This window comes from Topomyia yanbarensis, chromosome 1, assembly GCF_030247195.1.
Source record: "Topomyia yanbarensis strain Yona2022 chromosome 1, ASM3024719v1, whole genome shotgun sequence".
Taxonomy (NCBI): Eukaryota; Metazoa; Arthropoda; class Insecta; order Diptera; family Culicidae; genus Topomyia; species Topomyia yanbarensis.
Window position 1 is genome coordinate 16,396,497 of NC_080670.1, and position 19,588 is coordinate 16,416,084.

Sequence of the window (19,588 nt, forward strand, 5' to 3'; positions counted from 1 at the left end):
GAGTACGGCGAAGAACCGATTTCATCAGCCAACGATTTTGTCAGCCTTATGAAAATCCGTTTGACTGGCTCATAAGCATATTTTTCTTATCTTTGAGATGCAAGACCCCGTTAAAGGAAATTCAAACTAAATATTCAGAAAGAGTTATTGGGCGATGTCTAGGGACCAGAGAAAAATATTTAAAAGCTTCGGTTTATTACAAAGAAAGAAAAAAAATTTGTCTTGATTTTGTAAATGTCTCCGTTTTGTCAGTCTAAAATTCATCAAGGGGCTGATAAAAACGGGTCATCACTGTATATCAGGTGTGATCGATCAACTCAAAAAACTTGGTAATCAAATATAACGAGTTGTAGAGTCCTAGCGTTTTGCAATATCTAGGCTCGATCGATAATGAGTTATTTTTCCACGGTTAAGAATGAGATATAACAATTCCAACATCGTCGAAAAACCAAACTTCTCAGTAACCCCAAACAAGCCCAGTACTGGTAGGAACATTAATAAATTCTAATCCAATAACTAATTTCCATAGTAAACACTTGTTTTCGCTCACCACCGACCAAAGTCCGTGGCTTACCACTTCGTAAGTAAATGAACCATACGAACAAATAACAACAAGGACGTCCGGTACGGCGGATGCATGACCTCTCCACCCACTTTACCACATCACCAGCGATGCTGTCTATGCTAATCACGCATAAAGCTGAACTTGAAACTCCCTATGCCGGGAGCCTTGGTATTCCTATTACTTTTCTAAACTGACTAAGGCACGCACCATTAGCCAATCAAACTAGGCAAACGGGAGCAAGACTTCCCGCGACGACAATCGATTTTTCGATAATCATAATCGACGACGTCGTCGGTGGTTGCGATCGAAATGTGTATATTTACCCGCTTCTTTAGCCACGTTATAGGACCTATTCACAAGTCGTTAGAGTTTATGCCGCATAACCCGAATAGGTATCTAGTTAGCGATTTTTGATGGGGATTTAGGATTTGAGTGCTTTTCATAAAATGAAACGTACCAGCTTAAATTCGTATTCATGTTGTATAGACATTCATGCCAACACGTTCAAGGTTTGATTCCTCTTTTGTTTGAGTCACTTTTAGGAAGAATGTGAAAATAAGAGGACTGTTTAACGTTGGTTTAACGTATAAAGTGTATAAAGTGCGCTGCCAAGCACACTTTATAAACTGAAACCTATGTTTACGTGATAGAAGGGTGTCTACAAAAACTAGATCGCGTAACGAATAACCAGAAATTCTGCGAAAGAAGCAAGCCCAAAGGGAGAGAAATACATGGGGAAAATGCCTATTTTCCGATTTTAAAATAACCTGAGGAAAATTACGATTGCCGAAAATTGAAAGATGAGAACAAAAATGATCTTGATCACATCGAAATCCGTGATCAGTTCTTATTTCGCTACAATCATGAAGTAACCCGTGTCCGTAATACGCGAAAAAAACAAGAAGGTGCACTCGGCGAATTTAATTTTCGCTGATAAGTATCCTCTGAAGTTTATGATCTGGCAAGCAATGTGTAGCTACAGACAAAAACCCTCAATTATTGTCCGCCACGACTGAAACTATGGGTTCAATGGTGTAGAAGCAAAAATCCTGCAAGAAAGTTTTTATAGGAGATCTAGATCATTTGGTATAACATCACTTAAAAAGACGATCTTGATCGCATCGAAAACCCATGATCAGTTCTAATTTCGCCGTAATCGTGAGTCAACCCGAATAACGTGTGCGTATTACGCAAGCGTAAGAAGAAGGTGCGAATTTGTTATTTGTCGCTGATAAATATTCTCCGAAATTCTCGATCTGGCAAGAAATTTGTAGCTGCAGATTTAAACCACAACTATTATAGTCCATCACCATTGGAATTAAGGATGCAATGGAATAAGATCATTTAATAAGTCGAATGGAATTATCTATTTTGAGAAATTTCACCCTGAAGGCATAATTATTAGCGCCATCAGGAAAACGATCATCTTATATAAATAATGATCGCAAAAAGGAATAGTTATTTGGTTTTCGCGTCAGGTAATTAGCAATAACAAAGCTGTAAGAAATTTATAAGTACTGTGCCGGTTTAGCTCGGATTTGCTCGCAAAGCAATTGAAAAAGGAGCACTCCTAGTCTGTATAACCCGTCCCACAATTTTCGGCTTTAGAAGTTGATTACATGCCAATAGCTCAAAAGTATCGTCGAACTCTTAGTTCCAGAATTCATTGAATCAAGGGTTCATCGATACCTTTGAAACAGATAATGGAAAGCCTTCTCTTCAGTTTCATTTGTTCCATTTGATTTACCGACTTTCTGATGGGGAAATATCGGAAAATTTCATTGAAGCCTAATTAAGGTCTTTCGTAAATATCACCTTCGTGTCACATTATCTAAATCAATTACCTTATTATCCGGCATGAAAAAATGCAAAAAGACTCAAACTAAGATAGATTGTTATGATTTTTCACTCATACATTCCCTTATTTCCCCAAGAAATAATGGACTGCTTTCCATACTCCATCGAACGGAAGGCCTGCATAGAACTTGGGTTATCTGTAACAATAAAGTAATGCTCTACCGATGTTACACCGAATATTGTCTAACTCTGCGATATAAATTAAAACAGAATCGAAGTGGTGAAGTTTCGAGCGTCGTCGAGCTTTGAGCCTTCAATAACCACCGCTTCGCCGCAATTGATTTCTCGGAATATGCGATTTCTGCCACTGCCTCATTCGTTATTGAAAAAACTACAAGGGGCAGCCCTATGGGGTTGCACGAACTGTAGACGTAGGACTATACTACTTAATGCAAAATATTTATTTTCTTAGTACTTAGTGTGTGGGAAAAAACACCCGGACCGGTGAGGAAAAATCAAATTTTAGACAATATAATCACATCTCATGTATAGACCAAGCTTTCTAGTTGCTCTCAAACAGATCCTAAAAGTTCAAACACCCTTGGATAACCCTTAGTTTGCAGATGTGCTTATATGCCACAGGATTGTAAAATGGTTAATATTACGTCATGAAAATTCAATTCTTCCGTGACATTTTTGTTTGCCTGCAAAATGTCCTGTGTGTATGCAAAGCTCATGATTTGTTGGGATATTAGCATTGATCGAAAAAACGCTTTCCAACGCTGCGCATTGCATACATACAGGACATTTTGCAAGTCACCAGAAGCTGTTCATTTTACCACCGCCACATGTTCAATTTACTCACTCGCTATAAACATGTCTCATTTTTAGACATGTTTAGAAATCAAGAATCATGTTTGAAAAAATGTGTTTATGACGAAGTATTTTTACCAGATTTGTACAAAACATGTCTAACAAGAAACATAAGGTGATTGTAATATCTCATTCACTTATTAGTTAGAAAATAATGACTTTGCTTAACGTGTTCATTTTACCGCCAGTTCCCCTACCTACCAACACATTCGCCCCAAACATTGAACCCAAGCGTACAATGCAAAATGAGTCAACGCTGATGATGATGGGTAGAGCGAAAGAGACAACTAGTACCACCACGACACTATTAGCGCGTTTCACCAAAATTCCCGATTGAAAGGAACGGTTGCGCTTAGCCCATCTGTCATAATATCGTGATTTTGCATAGCGAAGGGCTGAATGATTTGGTTCCAAAAAACAGCCCTGCGTTATGCAACACTTTGTGCAGGTTGATTATACCAGTTGCAAGTGGGGCCAAATTCACCAAGTTCCGTAAAATTCCTTTTAAATTACAGAATTGATAAAATTGCTTAGATGAGCTAAACTAATTAATCAAATCCTGTTTTAAAAACTGTCCTTGCGTTTAAACCAAAATGGGAAGCTTATTACTACCACTACATTACTTAATTTCAAGCGCAAATAGCAAATACATGTGCTAGTTAAACCAAAAATTTACTGGCAACATTACAGCGGCATTTAGGAAGCAGTTGGAGCGGTCGCCTGTTGGACGGCACAGGGTAGCGTATCTCCACAGCCAGTGTAACGGATTTCTAACTCAGCTACACTGGCTGTAAAAAAACACAGCGCAGCGATCTGCTTCGCCAGCCGTTCAACAGGGAACTGAGCGTGTCTGGCCAAGTCCGTTCTTTAAATAGTCGATGATGACGTCATTCATAGAAGCGTTGCGCGCTAGGTACACCAATCCGTCGTACAGGGCTTGGGAAGCGCTATCTTCTGTGTGTTAATGCGCGATATTTTGACAAGGTTGTATACTATTTAATTTTTTAATGCTATGATATCAAAAATCTTTGGGTTTATCTATTGGAATCTATTCTTAGAAGTATTTCGGGGCGATTTGTGCAAAAAAATTGAAAATTTATCGTGAGATGGCTGAATTATATGCGTTTAAAATTGTACCACTTTTCGTTACATACCATTTTTGTAGAATTTGCAGAGTGCACCCCCATATCGAAAACAAAGACGTAGTCCTACGTCAAAAAATAACGCAAAGAATATGACGAGGGCAAGGCCCATTCTATTGCTATTCTACGAAAACGAGTAGCAAAAGTAGCTTCTTTCTCTATACTATGACAATCCGAATATTCAATCTCGCGCTTATTGGCACTCAGTCATTTTCGATTTGTATTATTTCGTTGACTTCAAAACTTGTGCATTTCACCAGCCTTTTTCCTGGAAGTGGACCGCTTGTTAAAGGAGAAAATGTGCATTACCAGATATGATGTTGGACTCGTTCAACTTCATCATGTTCGCAATGTGGTACTGGTGCAGTTCAGTGCTCCAAGTCGACGTCAAATTACACGAGGTAAGCTTCTCGACCATAGTCAGCAAAACGAAGCATAACAAAACAATCGGCGTGATCTTCAAGACAGCAGCTGCGATGATACTACGAGCGAAAATGGCCGATCGACGGTGCAGAGTGAATGATTCTCAGGCGTTGTCAGGGGGGGTATGTTAGGTGTCACCTAGGAAAGGAATCTCCACTGGCACATTAAAATACAATTTTTATTTTTATATTTTTCTGTAAATATATAAAAGATCCACGACTCCTTTAAGCTCACTTGTTTCCAAGTAAGGATATGTTGCCATTTAATAAATGATGCTATCGTAAACAAAAATTATTTTCTGCCGCTGCCCAATTTGATTGGCGTTTTGACCCGATTTTGTCAGCATCACATGAATATTCGTCTGAGGATCTCTAGCCAATCCACATTCGAATCAATCTTTTCTTGAGCATATTTTTCTTGTCTTAGAGCTGCAAAATATGCTCCAATAAAAAAAAGTTTATTCTATACTGGAAGGCCTCTTACGAAAAATCAATACTTTATAATAAGAAAGAATTTATACTGAACGAACGGAGGAAATTTCTGCGGACTATAGAAGGATATTTCGAGTCTATATTTCGGCTTAGCATTCTGCAGGGTCCATTTTGAACGAGAAACGTTTTTTATCCAACGTTTCGATACGGGTAAACATCATCTTCAGGGGATAATATATTTGAAGAAATAAAACAAATATATCCCCTGAAGATGATGCTAACCCGTATCGAAACGTCGAATATAGAAAAAGGTTTTTCGTTCTGATAAGCCCTCGCAGACTGCTAAGCCGAAATATAGACCCGGAACATCTCCATCATAGTCGAAATCTTTTTTTATCAATATAGAACATTCCAAATTTTAATTTTTAGTCCTATAATGGGCTGATAAAAACGGACGATCCCTGTATTCTTATTCTGCCGCTCAAAATTATTGCCATTGTTAATTCGCCTAAAAAGTCAATATTTCTTAAGGAACCTATCCCTGCCTTCACAATCTTCCTGGTTGGAAATGAACAAAATGCAGGGCGATCGGAGAGAGGCAGCAGTACAGGTGTCTACATTCAACTTATTCACTCATAGAAAAAATGTGGGCACCTGTACCATCTAGAAGTGCAGTAATATAGCATTCTAAAAAGGTTTCCCACCAGCATCGTAAACTCGAAGCCATCGAAGAATGGGGAAATAAAGTCGTAAATTTTGTTTTATAACTTTCCTCGATATAGTTCCGTCAGCCGAACTCGATAGACGAGCTTATTTTAGCGAATGCAGAAAAAGGGGAGTGGCGTCAATTTGCATTTCTGTGTTTTATTGCTTCATGGATGGGTCTTCATCATGTCGATCTGCTTGACTGCATTTTGATAAGTTTGCTAGGACAACGGGATATGCTCTGTACCAGCAATCTTTCCCCCCCCACTCCAGTAAAAACCAGCATCCATGTGCACAGACTTGCGCCTATCACGTGGTATATGTTGTCGGTTACTCCTTTTATGAATTCTAGCTTGGACTTAAATTTTTACTTTTTATGTTCCATTTCTAAATGTTATTTTGACAAGCCTGGGGACTCTTTCGATGACAACAATTGCATAAAACTGACTAAACTAACAGTTCGCTGCTCTTTCGCAGCCATCCGGCATTATTCAATTCCAAACAGGAAGATTCTTAAACCGAGGACCTATTTCAACTTCATTATTTTGAATGACTTAAGTCGCTTGTAAATTAGGTCAAATATTTGGCAAAAAGGAAAAATTAATAAACCTTTGTCGAATATCCAGCAAGTTGCAGTTTGATGAAATATCCACCGATTCCACTGAATGCTGACAAATAGACAAACAGTGTACTATCGGCTTTAGATAACATTGTTTTCTCACGTACGCAAACACGATTCCGGAGTTATATTAGTTGTGGAATTTGCGTTTCGACTTCGTCTCATCAGAATCCGACACTAACTTAGTGCCGGATTCTTATCAGAAATCCTTTTCTTACGGGACATCACGCAGGACTAGGGCTTTGCTCAAAAACACGAAGTGTTTTCGTTTTTGAAGCTAGCGGCAATGCGGCACCAGCTTAGTTCTATCGCTAAGTTAATGTCGGATCCTGATGAGACGAAAACGAAACGTAAATTTCATAACTAATCTAGTTATAGGTGCTGTGCCCTTAACGCGCAAATGTGATCTAAAACAATTTTCTCTTTAGTGGTGAAAAAATAGTGTTTACCTAAATTTTTCTCCACTGAGGAGAAATAGTGCATAGTACGAAATCTGAGTTTGACAGTTCGTAAATGAATCTGTTTTCCATTGTATGTCACTTCTTAATACAAATATTTTTAATGCGCATTTGGTTCTCTGAAATTTAACTACAATTTAATTCAATTTTTTCCCAATTTGATCCCCATTTCAGGTCGACTCATTTCCCCTAGATCAGCAGTCAATCGAAATACCGGAGACGGAGTGCTCGGACAGTTGCGAGAACGAAGTCGACATGGATGAGTCGGACAGTTGCGACAACGATGCCGACGATAATGAGGATTCGGAAGGTAAACCACAACACGAAATTTGCCTCTTCATTCTTAACTGATGCTGATTTTTTTGTTTCTCGAATTTGGCGCAGATGACGAAGAGGACGACGGCGATATTCACAGTACTGTCGTGACGGGTAAATTTCTGCTGGAGAACGACGACGATATCGATCATGACAGTGGTAGCGGTGGTGGCAGCGGCACCGGCGGTGGTGGAGGCGGCGGGAGTGGTTCACACGATAAGAAAGCCCGCCTCGAAGCCCTGCTGGAAGCAGCAGGTAAGAGAGATGATTTTATTTCTTCTACATGGAAGTGTTTAGTTTGCGGTGAAGAACACGGACTGCCGGGAGGCACACCGTTTCCTGATATGTAGTTCACTGGACTAAAGATGGTAGGTCTCTTCGAGGAACCAGGAGGAGTCGGATGTGGGTACTGTTGTTGCGTCGGAAGCGCTCTGGATGATAGCATTTTGATTAGCGACAGATGACATCCACGGCTCGCATTGTTATGTGTGGGTTACGAGAGATGAACTCCTTTGCCTGGTAGAAATTTGTATCAAGGGATTAGAGGCACAGTCTCTAAAGCGGCACGAGAGGACGACCCACCTGATTAGAAACGTGGAATGGGTATTGCATAGCAAGTGTTTTCTCCCTTGAGAAATCCATTTGCGTAGTGGTGTTGAAGTAGTGATCCACCATCATCTTCTGAAAGAAACCCAAATCTTGGTCAGGAATCAGCAATGGACTATGCAGAATTTTGGTACTCTTGTTGATTTGTTGTTCGCCACATTTTTAGTCGTGATTGTTGTCTAACTAATAATAGCAGCGCCTACTTCACCAACGTATGATCTAGTTAAAGTGACGTCGAAAGGGTTTTGAAAGAGTAGGATTCATTGAAAGTCTACCGTATACATAGACTTGTGGATGAAAGAAAATACAACCAATATCGTTAAAACTTGATTCATGGCACATCCTATAAGCTTCGTAAGAGTTTCTCACCATATTTCCTCGCATATCGAACCGCCTTGTTTATTTGGATGCGCTTCTTGGTATTTCATTTGGGTGGATCAACCAAATCTTTGTTACCAAACTATGTCGTGAGGATCAATTGCATGAAGCTTGTTTGGAAATATAGCGGACTATTAAAAATTTACGGGCAAAAAGCAATGAGGTAAGCACAGGCAAGGTTTTCTAGACCGGTTTAAAATATACAATCTTTTATACCGGAGACATGTGCACAATTCCGTCTAGATCTAACAGGGAAGAATTTTCCCTTTGACTGATTTCAAAGACTCTTTACCATTCCACCATCACGGCTCCTTTTTGGTACAGGAAGTTGCCTCTAGTCCACAGGGTCCATGGCTGTTTGTCGTCAGCCACGTAAATCACGAAGTCTCCTAGATCGCCTTTAGCTTGATCGCTGATTACCTCTTCCCCTTGTACCTGTCGGGTAAATTTCCAAAACTATATCAGGTTGACGTCTTTCATTCTAACTACATTCGTCGTTCACAGCACTTTGCACTCAAAATTACTAGTTCTTCGCCAGCACAGTCCCGGTTTCGTCGACGTGAGGGATTATCGATCTAATCAACTCTAAATTTTGTAAATGGTTAACTTCGTACAGTATCGAACTTTGTTCGAGCGAATGGGTTTTCAGAGCCCAAATAAGATACCTGTCGGACTACGTCTCTGAACTTCTCTGCTAGTCACCAGTGAGCCCCAGATACTCATCGAGGATGTAGATATCGTCGCCATCAATCAGCATTTTCGGTGGGAGACGTCATGTTTCTTTCTTCAGTTGGATGTATGTATCCACCATTCTCCGGTATCCCGGATAGATAGAAGATCCAGAAGCTGGTGTTGTTACCAAAAACTAGGGAAGCCATCAGGAGATTCAGTATCGTATTGGCCTATATTCTTGGAAATGCATATTCTTGGTAATGTTCTGAAAAGGGTCATCATCAACAGGCCGACGAGCTACGCTGAAAGTGAGAACGGTTTATTCCAGGGGCAGTTCGGATTCTGGAAAGTGATCCTGACGATGGACGCCATCCGTACAGCCATCGCGATTGCGCAGAAGTTTGAAGCTAAGGAGAAGGGGTAATCGCAGCTTCGCCGTGGTAACAAACGACGTGAAGAACGCCTTCAAAAGCGCCAGCTGAGTGACTATCTCCGTAGTGCTGCACAGAATGCGTGTCCCGGACAATTTGTGCAAGGTTCTGAAAAGTTACATTCAAAGTTGAGTACTGGTCTATGAGACGAACATGGGGCAGAGGTCGATTAGGGTCACGGCGCCTCCGTGTCAAAACTTTCAAGGTTATACTGTCCGAAGGGTGTGTGTTAGGACGCAGAGGCACGTCGTAAAGTCCAAGATTTATTAACACAATTCATAGTTTCGGACATCATGGCGCACACGACCATGTATGCGAGAAGGCTGCGAGGACAACTAACGTATTGGCAAGGAGAAATACACGAAATGCAAGGAGATTGGTCGGAGCCTACCCATTGGCTAAGTGACAGCAAAAATGGAACAACTAGGAGGAAGGAAGGTGGACCCACCAACTCATCCCAAATGTGTTGATGTGGATGCATAGGAAGCATGGCGAGGTGAACTTTTATTTGACGCAGTATTTGTTCGGATATAGATTATTCCGGAAGCGTCTGCATCGGTTTGAACATAATTCGTCATCCGTTTGCCAAGGGTGTGTGAACGTGCACGAGACGCCGGAACATATGGTTTTTGAATGATAAGCCACGATTCGGGAAAAAACACGCCGCCGGGAACTCTCCGCCGGAGTAAACTAGATACACCACAGGGGACCAGTAGAGTAGTACGAGACGCAGCGCCAGGTTCGAATTATCGGAGCGCTAGTCAACCGGACGCCAGGCTCCACTGAAATCGCCGGACCGACCCTGACACCCTATCGGGTAGCTCGTGTGTAAACTAGATCCGTCGTTGGGGACTAGATCGAGACCAGATAATATCCGAGTAAATTTCGATAAAGTTGGGAGCTAAATGGCTCAAGATAGCGAGTATCGGTGTCAGGAGAAATTCTTCCTTCGAGGAATTCTCAGTCGGAGTAGGATAAGTTCACCACCGGGGACTATCTGAGCTAGGACTGAATGACTCACGGAGACACGAGCTAAATGGCTCATGAAATCAGCGGCTAAACGGTTCACTAGAACGAGAGCTAAATGGCTAACTAATAGACGAAAACCAAAAGCAAAAGAAGAGCTAGGTAGTGCATAGGGCGAGCTATTTTATGGATCAAGTGAGATAACTGTGGAAAACTCGTGAGTAAATGAAAGAGGTTCGACGAAAGCACAACGAAACGCGTCTTTACGGGTCACAATATCAACATCGTTGGCGAAGCCAAATAGCGGAGCAGACTTCCGGAAAATAGTACAGCTTGCGTCAATCCTCACTCTTCTTATCACATTTTCCGACGCTATATTGAATAGTTGACAAGAGAGTCCGTCGCCTAGCCCTGTAAATTGTCTTGTTGTGTATTTGACTTTTCATTCCACGACTGACTATTGAACAGATTAAACAGCTGACAAATGATATGGAATGGACTCACCCAATTGATGTTACAGTAAAAGATTATGGGATTAAATCATTTTCAATGTACAGATCCACATTTTAACCTTTCACATTTGCTCTTTTCTCCTTCTCTATTCCACTAGATGAAGCAGCCCAAGCCCTCACCCGCATGCGATCGAGCGAAGGTGGCGGTAGCCCACGGGACAAGAAGTAAGTATCGCCTGCAACTTTCCTATCTTTCTTTTTCTTCTATAATACTCCTTGCTATTATTTTGATTTGAAAACCAAAATTTTCCATTGATGTGAAGATTATTTCCCCGAACAACCAAAAATTATCCGTTTTCATTGACACGACCACCATTTTGCTTTTTGTTTTGTAACACGCAGAAATGCTCTTCGTAATTTCAGCTTGCTCTCGCGCTCGCTGCTCGCCGCCTGTACCGATAACGACGTCAACACCGTCCGGCGGTTACTGGGCGAGGGCAACTCGCTGAATGAGGCCACCGACGATGGCGATTCGTTGCTGTCGCTGGCCTGTTCGGCCGGTTACTACGAGCTAGCACAGGTAAAAATCTCCCCTTCCCGACCGATCCAACAAACAGGGTCCACAGTTGAATGATGAATTGATTGATCTTTTTCCCGTTTTTAATTTCGATAAAAAGGTCCTACTGGCAATGTCAGCGCAGGTGGAAGATCGAGGTCAGAAAAACGACTGCACCCCGTTGATGGAGGCGGCTTCGGCCGGACATGTGGAAATCATCGGGCTACTACTGAAGCACGGTGCGGACGTGAACGCTCAGTCATCCACTGGCAACACACCGCTTATGTATGCCTGCGCAGGAGGACACGAAGAAGCGGTCAAGGTACTGCTTAATCATGGAGCCAACGTAGAGGACCACAACGAGAACGGTCACACACCCCTTATGGAGGCAGCCTCGGCTGGGCACGTGGGAGTTGCTAAGGTACGAACCGGTTCTAACAAATTGGTAACTGTTTAGCGCGCTGACAAATGATTAAACCCGAGACCGGAGCCTTCGAGTTGAATCGTTTCCTCGCTCAACCGCTAACTCATTGAGGTTCCTTGTGAATTTCTGAGAATATCGGAAATGTAGGAAACATTCAATTCGGGCCATGATTCTATTTTGATCTTATCTGATGTCAACCGCTTTGATGGACAACTCTCTGCATATATCGGAAGTATTAACATACTTCTTTTCTATCAACAGATCCTACTGGAGCACGGTGCCGGCATTAATACGCACTCGAACGAGTTCAAAGAAAGTGCGCTAACGCTGGCCTGCTACAAGGGTCACCTGGACATGGTTCGATATCTGTTGGAGGCTGGTGCTGATCAGGAGCATAAAACTGATGAAATGCATACAGCACTGATGGAAGCGTCGATGGACGGTCACGTGGAGGTCGCTCGGTTGTTGTTGGACTCCGGTGCCCAGGTCAACATGCCGACGGACTCGTTTGAATCACCTCTTACCCTGGCGGCTTGTGGTGGTCATGTCGATCTAGCGATGCTGCTGATTGAGCGTGGTGCCAACATCGAGGAGGTCAACGACGAAGGTTACACTCCACTGATGGAAGCGGCGAGAGAGGGACATGAGGAGATGGTGGCATTACTATTACAACAAGGTAAGTACTGTTTTCACGGTGCTAGTTGGAATCTATTACAGCGTTTATCACAAACCAGGTGCCAATATTAATGCTCAAACGGAGGAAACTCAAGAAACTGCCCTAACGCTTGCATGTTGTGGAGGATTTGTGGAGGTGGCCGATTATCTGATCAAGCACGGCGCTGACATCGAACTCGGAGCGTCTACACCGCTGATGGAGGCAGCCCAGGAAGGACATATCGATCTGGTGCGATTCCTTCTAGAGAACCGGGCGGATGTGCATGCGCAGACTCAAACGGGCGACACCGCACTGACGTACGCTTGCGAGAACGGTCACACTGAGGTGGCGGATATTCTGTTGTACTACCGGGCTGAGCTGGAGCATGAATCCGAAGGAGGTCGGACACCACTGATGAAAGCTTGTCGTGCTGGTCACTGGTGTATTGTCAAGTTTCTCATCGAGAAGGGAGCGGACGTCAATCGACACACGACGAACAACGACCATACACCGCTATCTCTGGCTTGTGCTGGTGGTCATCAGAATATCGTCGAACTGCTATTGAAGAATGTGGCTGATCCCTTTCATAAGCTTAAGGATAACAGCACGATGCTAATCGAAGCTGCCAAAGGTGGACACATCGGAGTGGTACAGCTTTTGCTGGATTTTCCGCATTCGTTAATCAGCGCTAATACAGCAGCTCAGCAAAACCTCCTAAACAATGGCCAAATTCAGCTTCAGCAGGCGCAGCAACAATTGCAGCAACAGCAACAGGCCGCCCAGCAGCAACAGTTGATAATAACCCAAAATCAACAACAGCAACTTCTTGCCGCACCACCCGGACTGGTTCCTGTTCCAGAATCCCTTCGTGTTTCTAACAAGCAAATGTTCCAGCAGCATCCCTCAAAGGATGGGCTTGACCAACAGCAACAACAACAGCAGCAGCAACAGCTTCTGGCCAACAATCAGATGTTGGCGAATCCAAACGTTTTCCTAGATGGAAACATTGCTTCCGCTGACCCCTCAATCCTCGCCCAAATGAGACTGATTCAGATGCAGGGCTTCAAACACGGTCTCGCTCATGGTCTTTCGCGAGCTCCTGGCCAACCGCAACAACAACAACAGGCAATCCTCTCCCAGCAAATCCCTTCCTCCCTTATAACAGCTGCCCATCAGCAGCAACAACAATACGAACAACAACAACAACACCAACAACAACAGCAGCAACAACTTATCCTTAACAACTTAGCAACAGCACAACAGCAAGCTGTCGGTCCTGCTGCCAATAAGCAGCGTAGTTTACTTCGAAAGAAACAACAACCGGCCGCACCGGCTCCTGGAACCCAACAGCAGCAACCAATGGCGTTCGAAACGAATCTTACCAGCTCGGAAGCGCAGCAGGTACGCAGCGAACCCATTGGCGAGGATAACGGTAGCGGGGGTAATAGCAGCAGTGCTGCCACGCAGCAACAGCGAGCGGGTGTGGTAATGCGTTCCGATTACGAGATCCAGTATCAGAGACAGATGCGAGAAATGTATCAGAAGGTGAGATGGTTTTTCATTTTCTAGTATTTTTCCAACTGATTTTCTATCGGATTTTTTTTTTGTTTCGCCCACCACAGTCGCAGAAAGCGAACATTCAATTCATCTGTGACTCGAATGGTCCGCCTCCGACGCTGTTGCCGCCCACCGGAACCTATATCGATATTACTACGCCAGCTCAAGGTGAGTGTTGGGTTTATTTTGTTAGTAATTTGTTGTTGAAGATTTGGTACCAAGTGGTTTTGTCCCTCGTTTACATGTAACTATTGATAACTTTGACTTCGAGCGATGTTTTCGACCAGTCGTATGTCCGCAATCAATTTAAGTGATATTTTGACTATATACGATGTTTTATCGTACAGTTGAGTTACCAGTTCAAAACAGGAATCAGCGTAAATTGAGCTAACGTCACTGCAAACTGAAAGAATCATATGTTTGCTTTGTTGGACCAATTGGGTGTCGAATATGCGGGGGAATTGTGCATTGTTGTGTCTGAGAGGGGTGGATTAATTTCTTTTCCATTGTATTTTTGAGTGAAGGTAAAGCTCGGGTACGTACATAAAAATATGTACCGCAAAACAAGATATGTATGTTTGTAGCTGGAAGAATTTTTATTGTAGTTCATTTTGGGAAAAGTAAAGTTCCTACCATAACCAAATGTAAAAAAAAGTCGAAGCAAAACATTTTTAGAATGTTGCTTAAATTCGTAAAATTTATTGCCTTGAATTTTAAGCTGTTCTCAGTATTTTGTATACATATCCAATTTTAGTGGGATTTCTCTGAATATGTTAAAACTTCCTAGCCTTCGTAGGATATCGCTGAAGCTCGTAGAATTTCTTTGAACTTGGTAGTAAATTCCTAAAGCTCGAAAGATATTCCGAAACTTTGAAGATTTGTTAAATTTCCATACACCGCAATGAGTTTCAAAGAATTTCTTTGAAGTTTGTAGTAATTATTGATAAAATTGATTGAAATTTTCTGAATCTTGTAGGATCTTCCGGTATTTCGTAAAAGATATTTATTTTTTACTGGATAGAGCATTAAATTTATTAGCAAAGAATGATATTACATTGTATTTGGTCATCTGGCCGTCGCGTCATTGGCTACATTTAAACAACTACCTGGAGAGTCTAAGACGGTTTCGCCTAAATTTCAAAACAATGTGCACCTAGTGCACTCCGATTTTCTGTAGGTATTCTAGGGTAAAGATCCTATTTGGCCCTATTAGGGAGAGTGCCACTGTATGTCACCAATTACGCGATCTACAATCGATAGTATAAATTAGCATCAGCGTCTTCGCTCCGTTCTTAAGAACCAATACGATAAAATTAGTCCCCTTTTTCAGATGGTGTACCCTCGATTTTTGTAAAAAGGGCATTCGTGGGTTTCTTCAACCACTTCCACGACTCTTCATACTACCTTTCACTACTCGAATGTTTCCTTTCTGCTGGAGAGCGGCCTACATGTTTCCAGTGAACAAAAAGGAAAACAAAACAAACATCAATAATTATCGGTAAATTTCGTGCTCGAATACCGTATCCAAACTATTTGAGCTGTTTGTTTAAGAAATAAAATCACTGTAAGCACGACATCATAGACAACCGCCACGTTTCCATGCCTCAACGATCGACAACGACCAACCTGCTCTCATTCATAACGTATGTATTCGCTGAATTCGCCGCCGACGGACTGCAAACAGATGCTATTTGCCTGGTTCTATCCAAGACTTTCGACATAATCAACCATGATATCGCAGTAGCCAAGCTAGATAAACACGGTATTCACGGACAACTTTCTCGCTGGTTTTGTTCTTATCTCGATGGAAGACAATTCCAAGACAGTATTAAGGCACCATTTCTCGCTACGCATCCCGCAAAGAAGCCATCTCGACCCAGTAATATTTCTTCTCTATTTTAATGACCTCAATATCAAGCTACAGACACTGGATTTCAACAGATACTGGATTCAACTGATGCTTCAGTGAACTGGACAGCTTCAGTATGTGGTGTGATCTAAGAAGCATGTTTCTAAACCCTAGCAAATGTTCAATTGACACCTTTGCGTGGAAACGTCCTCCGATCCGGTTCAACTACCGTTTGTTCGACTCGAGGATTTATTTATTTATTTGCATTTTATATCAACAGACACAGTGTGATAATTTCTTAATATATTTAAAACGTCAAGCTGTATTCTGCAACGTGGAATGTGAAAATCAAACTCGGATAATATTCAGTTGAAGGTCCGCTACAAACCAATAACGGGCAACCGTAAACTCCATAGTTAGTCCGACGAAGAGGTAATCGGATGAATATATTCGTGTGAAGAGTTCGGGGCAGTCAATTTGATTGTGCAAAATATCCAAAATCGTCATAGCCAGGGATAGATCCCGCCGCAACTGTAATGTATCGCGTCCAGCATACTATGACTTCCGTAGCTTGACAGCTGGTGAGGGTTGTTCCAAGGTAATTGACGAAGGGCAATCCGAATAAATCTTCGCTGTGCTGTCTCAACTCGATGGGCACCGTTGAGATAATGAGGGTTCCACACAATTGAACAATATTCCAGTGTCGATAGAACGAGTGAGCCAGTAAAGATTTCAAGCTGTCAATATCTGAATAGTGCCTAGATATTCTCATTAGGAACCCTAAAAAGCGTGATGCCTTTACGCAAGCAGTAAATATTTGAAAAATGCTTAAAGATTCTCATTACGAGCCCCTAACAGCGCGATGTCTTTGCGACAATATAGCTGATATGCCGCTTAAACGCCAATTGTTCGTCATGGAAAACTTCAAGATCTTTGACACAATTCAATTTGTCAATCGTGGATTCTGCTAGACAGTATTCGAATCGAATTGGCGTTTATTCTTGAGAACGTAGGATTTAGAATCGTCCGGTTGATTTCGCACCATTCTGCACCATTTCTAAACAAAAGTTGACGTCGTTGAAATGCAGGAGAAAAATCAATGGACCGAGATGGCTGCCTTGCAAAATATCGGCGCGCTTCGGATCCACAATCACCTATCTTAACTGTCAGATGACGATTACTGAGATACGATTACATCCAAAGGAGAATATTAGTACTAAAGCCAAATTTATCCAACTTTGCGTCAGTAATAGCGTGATCAATCTTGTCAAAAGTAGCTGAAAGGTCCGTATGAATTACGTCAGACATTGCATCTGTCACATAGGTTGTGAACGACAGAAGATTCGTAGATGTTGAACGTTTTGACAAATGAAACACCTGATAAAAAGGTTCAAATACATCGACAAAACATTTTTTTAAGAATAGTAGTTAGTATACCATCTGGGCCTGCCGAGGTTGAAGCCTTCAAGATGGTTGTATCATATTATTGTCGATATTGATAAGATTTCAAGGACCGGTATAAATGAGGTATATACGCCCTCCATAGCCCATCGTTTAAGGCAACACGGATTCCTTTCTTTGCTAGTTTACATACTTCCAGAATGTTTTAGGTTCGGACTTCAACCTATGTTGCACGTTTCGCAAGTAATTGGCATGGCACCGCTTAGCCGTCTTGTTATACACTTGGTTAACATGCACGTAATGTTGTCGCATCACGTAGCCCCCAAAGTTGGAGTACTTCTGCAGAGCGGCTCTTTTAGTCGGTTTTAATCGTCTCATCTCGGTAGTTTGTCACACTGGGTGCCAAGAATGAAGGCCGCTTTCTATAGGTATATAACGATCGATAGTATAACTCAAAACATTGGTAAAGGTCTGAACTGTAACGTTGACATCATCATTGTCCAGAATTCCGTTCCAGCGGATATTGTACAGGAATCGTAGCCTATCCACATAAGAGTACGTGCACTCGTCTAATGCTGCGTTGCTACTGCTAAAGCTGTTACAGGCGCTAAGCTCATGTTCACCACTAGAGGCTTCCGAAGTTTTTGTACAGCATATTTCTCAAATTGGCGAAACATATTACTGCGGGCCATGACGATGGATCAAGTGCGATCGTTATCGACGTAAGGTTCAAACCGTCGGTCCGATCTTGAAGGAGACGAAACATGACGCCAATTTAACAACTTCAGGGTCCTGTGTCATTCCAAGGTTCGCTTACCATTGCTAAAATCTGTTCTTTTTGTCACCTTTGGTGCCTCTGGTCGTTTGGCGTAATGTTCATTCCACGTAATGGTCATTTGGCATAATTGGCGTTTGGCATAATTTGAAATATACATTAAACACTACGCACAGTGATTTTTCTCACCAAAATCATGTGATTTATTAATTACGCCTAAATCGTTGGATTTGGGTCAGTGATGCCTTCGGAGGAATTTGTGAACATTACAAGCCCTTTCATATGCTGTTGTTATTCTGATGATTAATCTCCCTAAACGTGCGATATATAGTACTTATATTAAAATTATATCGTCGGCAAAGTTATAGAGCAAGCTTTTGCCAACAACTTTGCTGAAGACACAAAGTCTTCAGCAAAGTTGTTTCAAGTTTTATTTTCAACATTATTGCTGGTTTTTTTGTGGATGATCCCTTTAAAGCCAATTCATTACTATAACTTTCAAATATCATTCTGACAAGTACGGTATGTTCCGTAAAACGGTTTGAATTATCAAAATAGACAACTTTCTATATTACAACTACGGCTTATCTCGTGTATTTTCTAATTTAGTTTGCAATTTTTGAAAAATAATTTATTTTAAATGGTGATTGGTTGTTAGCGTGGAAACGGCTGAGTTTACGTCAATAGTGTTTCCGAACTATTTATCAGAAATTGCTGTAATATGCTGCTATGATTTTCGTGATTAATCCTCCCATAAGTGAGATTTTTCAACTAAATTATTTTTCTTTGGAAAAATTATGAAGAATGCTTTCATGAATATTTTTTTTTGAATACATGAAGTCTCTTATTGTAATGCTTAAGAAGTTATAGCTCGTTATATTTGGATGAACCCATAAACATTTTTTTACAACATCTTTTCAATTATCATTTCTACGGGTTACGTAAATTCTACGAATTTACTTCAGGCGTCGCGCCGGCGCGCTGACTATATTTTTTAAATCGGCGGCGCGGCGCACACCTCTAATTTTTAAAACTTACAAATTTTACCAAAAATTACCCAATAACTTCTAAGTCGCAAGAGATAGACAGATGATCTCTTCAGAAAAGATATGTATCTTGACAAGGGTAAGGGTATCACGGTAAAGGGTTGAAGACATGCAAAGCAGTTCTGTTCGAAGCAGAATTCATTGAAGAATGACAAAACGTTCGAGGGTCAAGAAAGCTTCCTTGTGTAATAGAAATAAAGAAGGTATGGGATACAAATTCTTCGTTTAAGGAATCTTTTTACAATCTATCGAAGAACATTATTGGTTCTAATTTCTTTGAAATAAAACTGATTTCTGAAAAAAATATATATTTTTTAGCTCGGGTTCTTTTTTTTCAATTCCATTTTTCCGAGTCTCCACTAACAGAGATCTCTCTATATAAATATTTCTGTTCTTATCTTCCGCTTTATTCAAAATTTCAAAACGATGTGTTGAAAATACAATTTTTCATACAAAACAATAAACGAAAACGCAAAAAAAATGATCAAATAC

At 41.5% G+C, this 19,588-nt stretch overlaps 1 protein-coding gene across 5 annotated transcripts in view; it reads left to right on the forward strand.

The window, feature by feature from the left end:
• Positions 1-19,588, forward strand: part of LOC131676984 (ankyrin repeat and KH domain-containing protein mask) — a 115,138-nt gene that overhangs the window by 85,411 nt on the left and 10,139 nt on the right. For 4 of the 5 annotated variants that reach the window (XM_058956448.1, XM_058956449.1, XM_058956451.1 and 1 more), the window contains exons 2-9: positions 7,188-7,323; positions 7,398-7,583; positions 10,992-11,058; positions 11,236-11,413; positions 11,511-11,810; positions 12,075-12,489; positions 12,548-14,013; positions 14,091-14,193. In XM_058956448.1, coding sequence (XP_058812431.1) covers positions 7,188-7,323; positions 7,398-7,583; positions 10,992-11,058; positions 11,236-11,413; positions 11,511-11,810; positions 12,075-12,489; positions 12,548-14,013; positions 14,091-14,193 — 2,851 coding nt within the window. The remainder of the gene's footprint in view (positions 1-7,187; positions 7,324-7,397; positions 7,584-10,991; positions 11,059-11,235; positions 11,414-11,510; positions 11,811-12,074; positions 12,490-12,547; positions 14,014-14,090; positions 14,194-19,588) is intronic. The other variant, XM_058956450.1, reaches the window with a different exon arrangement.